Genomic DNA, 6,000 nt, shown 5'->3' on the forward strand with positions numbered 1-6,000 from the left:
TGTTCTAAGTACTTCACATATATTAACTCATGTAATTCTCAAAACCCTATGAGGTGGGTATTATTATCACTCCAGTTTACAGATGAGGAAACCAAGGCACAGAGGAGTTACTGCCCGAAGTTGTGTGATTTGAACGCAGGATTTGCACCCAAGCAGCCAGGCTCCAGAGTTCAGGCTCTGAACCTTTACTGCCTCCAGTTTGTCAGGACAAATCCCGGGGCAGAGGAGTGCTGGACACCACAAGGAAACAAAGATGTACAGCTAAAAACGAAACTCTTCCTCCCTCCCAGCACCCCACTGAGGTTGGATGCTAGATATTGGCCCTGGCACTGCATCCCTCGGGTTCAAGTACCAGATTTCTCCCAACTTGGCAATATTTAAAAAATACTGCTAGTGAAAGAGCACTCTGATAGACAACTTCATTATAACAGAGAAAAGGTACTATCAAAAGTTAGAATTCCACTTAGCCCAGGACATCTCACTCGTTGCATGATAAATGGGTACAAAGCAGCTGAGCAGGTTCTTAGTTTACCAAAGCCCAGACTTCCAGCATCTGAGAGGGGGCCGGGGACCCCAGGCGTTCACTGACCTGACGGGTGACACAGGCCCCACGTGCCACCAGGCTCGACACCTGTTCCCATAAAACAGAATATCCGCTCGTTCTGCAGAGTAAATAGGGCTCAGGGCCTAGACCTGGCAGGACAACATTACAGAAGAAAATTACAAGCTAATTTTGTTTGGAACTCGGATCTGAAATTCCACTCAGCAAACAAAACACAGCGCCAGATCAAAAGCATTGTTCCCGCTGACCAAGGAGGGGGGTGGGGGGGGGGTCACCTGGGAAATTCACAAGAGTTCAACATTAAGGAAAGCTGAATGAAATACCGCACAAGACAGTAAAAACTGTGGATTATTTTCACAGATGCCAGGAAGATGCTCAATAAATTTAATTTATGGCATATACCTGATTAAGAATACTGTCCAAAGAGGCTGATGATGACAACCTCTTCAAAATGCTGAAAACCAGAGACCATAAATATTTTCAATAGAGAAACACCAGAAAGCTAAAAAACACAAGTACAAAAAGGATGAAACAGATGGAAAAGGGATCAATACAAAAGATGAAAAAAACTGCTTGTAAATGACACCGCTTCAAAATCCAAGGAAATCAGTAACAAAATGTAAGAAGTCAATTAATACAAAGTTGCAAGACATAGATAAAAGGCCCAAAAACTAAATGCAGAGAAAAAATATGAAAAACAAAACCCGATTCACAGTGCTGATCAAGAACATTAAACATTCAAGAATAAATATGGCGAGAGCCACACAAGGCGTAGCTGAAGAAAATTCTGGAATGCTAGCTGCAGAGGTCTGGAACAGGCAGAAGGCGGTCTCTGTTCCCGCCTGGAGAGACCAGATAAAAAAAAAGCAGATTCTTGAGACTGACAGGCAGATTTAATATTACCAAGAATTTGGTAATAATATCCAGGAGACTCTGTAAATAAATCTAGTCATAATTTCTATATGCAGGGGTGGAGTTGATAATAAGAGATAAAGGGTATTTATCAGACTTCAAAGCATTTAACGCACCAGCAAGCATTAAGGTGTGTTATGCCACCCATGGCGGCTTTTTCCATAGGGTGCAGGGGGGTGACTTGAATCCCATAAAGACCCACACCAATCATTAGCAAGGGATCTTGGGTAAAGGAGGCTTCCACCAGGGGAAACAAAAGCCAAATTAATGGATGGGACACACCTAGAATTTAAGACTTTGCTTTGGGGCAGATCCGGCCTGGGGAAGCCTTGTTGCCCTAGTTCAGTGCACTCCCGGGCTTCTACCCAGGGTCAAAGAGGCAGGAATCCCTCCAGAGCCAGGGCAGAGCTGACTCCTGAACTGGAACTTTTGGCCGAAGACCATCCTGGTGGCTTGATCCTTCCAAGTCCTGACATTTGGGCTGCAGCCTCTTTCTTCCTCACCTGCTGTCTTTCGGGGGACCCTTGTGGGAGAGACCAGGCAAGGTTGTTGGTTGACGGGGAGATATTAAGTAGCTGTGTGAGCACGCAACCCTGCATTGCTACCCTTTCCCCTGGAGACTGGCTCCAGCTTTCCAGTTTCCCCGCTGCCTTGCTGCCCCTCCACGTGTGTCCACTGGTTACAACCCTGTCACTCCCTGGACCCCCAGCCAGTGCAGCCTCCGCGCCCCTCGAAGCCTCAGTCCAGCCTGAGCCCCACCTCGCCTCGAAGCCAAGGTCTCAGCATCCTTCCGCTGAGCTGGTGCCCATGAAGATGATCTGAGACACGGAATGTGGCAAGATGATGTTTTAAGAGAACCATTATGGAGATGTAACTCACATACATAAACTCACCCTCTTTAAGTGCACAGTTCAGTGGGTTTTGTTTTTTTTTTTAGCATATTCACAGAGTTGTGCAACCTTCACCTTTCTCTGATTTCAGTACATTTTCATCACTCTAAAGAGAAACCCTACACCTGCTAGCCCGTCACTCCCTATTTGCCCTTATCCGCCTTCCGCCCAGCCCCTGGCAACCACTCATCTAATGTGTCTCTATTTATTTGCCTATTCTGGACATTTCACATAAGTGGGATCATATAACAGGTGGCCCTTTGTGACTGGATCCTTTCACTCAGTATAACTTTTCCAAAGCCCACTGTGTTGTGGTGTGTATCGCTATCTCATTTCTTTTTATTGCCTAATAATGTTCCACTGCATGTATATACCACACTTTGTTTATCCGCTCATCAGTGAATGGACACATGGGGTGCTTCTGCCTTTTGGCTCTTGTAAATGATGCTGCTATGAGCATTCCAATACACGTTTTTGTGTGGACCTATGTTTTTATTTCTCTGGGGTATGGCAAGGTGGTTTTTAAGGCTGTAAGTGCTCCAAGCTTAAAATCAGAACCCGTCTCTTGAGGTAGTCAGTCTCAGGAGGGTCACTTAACCTTGTGCCTTCACTTCCTCAAGTGGCAAATCTGGATAATGACACCTACCCTGGACACCCCACAGGATTACTGAGGAATGGGATAACAGATGTGAAAGTGTTCTTGAAATTTGAAATGTGCCTTGTAAAGAGAAGGTAGTATTTTATCCATGAGACCACTTAGAATTTTTTTTAAGTACATGATTGGTTTCAGACTTCAGCACATGACCCAGAAATGTTACAGATATTGAAGTTAGGAGGATTGTGGGCGCAGAAGACTGAATATGACAGTTGAAAAACACCAGATTGTTATTTCTACAGCTTGGCAGTTTTCCTGTAACTGGGGGATGGAGGGATGATGCATAGGTGGGCGGAGGGGGAAAAAAAGACTTAAATATTCAGACATAAACATGTACTTCGATACAAAATCTTGCAAAATGGGAATTCTCCTCAAGTTATTTTATATATGATAAACCTTCAAATTCTTCCAATACTATCTAGGTGTTTGTACTGTTTCTGGAATATTCCTTGGCATTCTTGCTCTAAGGGAGGTCTGGCTCTCCCCTAAGAACACAGCCTCTCCTGCAGCCCTCCCTCCGTCTCAGAGCCCTCTGACCACAGCACGGAGCGGGGCCAGATCCTGGCTCCTCACTCCAGCTCCAGACCATTCTCCCTCCCACCCACGACACCCCCTAGTTTGGAACCTCATTTCATCAGAGGGTATCGCCCTCGGCCCCTCAGTGTCACCACCATCTACCATCTACATCATCTTTCCAGGCCCCACCAGGACATCGACCCACTGAACAGCATCTTTATCAAACAGCCTCTACCCTGCCTCATCTTCCCGCCATAAACCACCTGAGCTCCTTTCTCTGTCTGCTGGGGCCCGTGCCCCCACTAGCAAGGATGTCACCCCACTTCTCCTTCCTCCTCCCATGTCATCCCGCTTCCTTTATACTGGCCATTCCCTTCAGCAAACAAATAGGCTACTGTTTCCTATCTTAAAAAAATCTGTCTCTGGACCCCATTTCCCTTGCCACCAGCTACAGCGAAATGCCTTTAAAAAGCCAGTGCTGCACTGTCTATGATTTCTCTCCTCTTTCTCTCTCCTACATTCATTCTAGTCCATCTTTCCACTCCATCACCCCCCTGAAGGTCAAGGTCACCGCTGGACTCCACAGGGCTAAATCCATGGTCAATTCTCAGCTCTCCCGTGGCTTGTTCTGCAGCATTTGACAGAGTCTGTTACCCCCTCCTCCAAGAAACTCTACTTTTTCTCCTGGCTTCCAAGGCACCACAATCTTGTTTCCTTCTCAATGATCACACCTTTGATTCCTTTGCTGGTCTCTCCTCCTCCATCTCTTGCCATTGGATAACTGAGTCTTAGTCCTTGGACCTGTTCTCTCCTCTGTCTACACTCATCCCATGTCTCATAAAGACCGTCTATGCCAACAGCTGTCGAATTTATATTTCATACACAGCCTTCTCATCTGAATTCAAGTCAATTGTCTACTTATGTCCACTTGATGTCCAATAGGCACTTCAAACTCAACACGTCCAAAACTGAACTCCTGATCTCCCCCACCTGCAAAACCTGGCAAGCCCTTAGCCTCACTGCTCTTATTTCCTGGCCTGGAAAACAGGGTTACTGAGAGCTGGAATGCAGGTTGGAGCTGCAGTGCCTGGTTGACACCGTGTCCTTGCTGTATATGAACTATTTAGCTTCTTTGTGCCTAAGTCCTCATCTGTAAAATGGAAATAATATTAACAGCTCTTACATTACAGAGGAGTCATGAGTTATTATATTCAAGCACTCAGAACAGCGCCTGCAGAGTCAGCACTAGATGTTCGAGATGACCATTATGAAATAACTGCTGGGCTGGTGCTGTGTAAATGGCACAGTGCTGGGTGAATACTCCTTGGTGCTACTGCCACCTGACTGGCGTTTCTTGGTGAAAAGCAAGGTGGTACAATAAAGCTTCCTCAAGATCTTTCTTAACTTAAATATCGGGACCTGGGTGTTTTCACAAAGCACTGTATGTTACTGGGTTAGATTAACAAAAAAGCAGGCAGGAACTGAACATAGACACTGCTTCCTCAAAAATACATCCACAAGGGCTCAGCGGGCACAAGCACTGGGTCTGGAGGAGCTCATCTCTATGCGGGGCAGAGACAGCACCAGGGGAGTTGGCAGGTCTAAGCGTACGGCATTCCCTGTCCACAGAAGCTGACGCTCTCTGCTGACGTGTATCTTTACTTGCTAAAACTGCAAAAAGAAGAGGTGGGGGAGAAAAGAAACGGAAAAGAAGCAGAGCAGGCTATCTTTCTGTCTGGAGGAGCCCACCCCATGGCTATGGCCCGGCAGCCCATCACTTACGCGTTCGACATGCTGGCTACTTTCCCTCTTCCCCTCGCCCGCTGGGAAGCTGTTCTGTCGTCCTCTGAAGGGCGGCTGGCTGCAGGGGTCGGGACACCGCCAGAGGGCGTTGGGGTGAGTTCCTTCTGGAGGGAGGGACTGGGGTTGGGGATATCTTTTCACTTCGGGAAGGGAAAGGCGATAGGCAGGGATGCGCGCAGCCGCCGAGAGGGGGATTCGAGCCTTCTCGCCTAGACCCCAGGCTCCGGAACCTTCCTGTGGCCCCGCAGTGAGAAGGCGCGAGGCGGAGCCTAGCTACGGACGCTACGCCTGAGCGGTGCGTGTCCGCTCGGCCGGCGCGCTCCCGCCCCCTTCGCGCTAGGCGCCTGCGCCGCCTCCTGCTGTTTCCCTGGCAACCGCGCCGAACGCCGAAGGCCGCGGTTCCTCGCAGGAACCACGCTTAGTACCCGCCTCCCGGAGGACCCGCCCAGCGTTCCCTGGGATCGGCCCCAGGTCCTGTCCACCCGCTCGTTGTCCTCCACGCCGTTGTTCCGCTTTCCCGTTTGCCCATTTTCATCCACCTTCAGATATGTAGCCTTGGGCGAGGTCCTTAATGATGGTAGCCCCAGTCTTCCCATCTGTAAAGTGGGGTAACAGTCATTCGTTCCTTCGAAACCTTACTGGGTATCTACTCTGGGCTAGCG

At 48.3% G+C, this 6,000-nt stretch overlaps 1 protein-coding gene across 4 annotated transcripts in view; it reads right to left on the reverse strand.

Annotated features, from left to right (window-relative positions):
- Nucleotides 1-5,631, reverse strand: part of IQCA1 (IQ motif containing with AAA domain 1) — a 166,898-nt gene extending 161,267 nt beyond the window's left edge. For all 4 annotated transcript variants that reach the window (XM_059928994.1, XM_059928990.1, XM_059928992.1 and 1 more), the window contains exon 1: nt 5,318-5,631. In XM_059928994.1, the coding sequence (XP_059784977.1) occupies nt 5,318-5,328 (11 nt within the window). In that variant the 5' untranslated portion in view covers nt 5,329-5,631. The remainder of the gene's footprint in view (nt 1-5,317) is intronic.
- Between the last annotated feature and the right edge of the window lie 369 nt (nt 5,632-6,000).

Source organism: Balaenoptera ricei, chromosome 7 (assembly GCF_028023285.1).
Source record: "Balaenoptera ricei isolate mBalRic1 chromosome 7, mBalRic1.hap2, whole genome shotgun sequence".
In the NCBI taxonomy this organism is placed as follows: domain Eukaryota; kingdom Metazoa; phylum Chordata; class Mammalia; order Artiodactyla; family Balaenopteridae; genus Balaenoptera; species Balaenoptera ricei.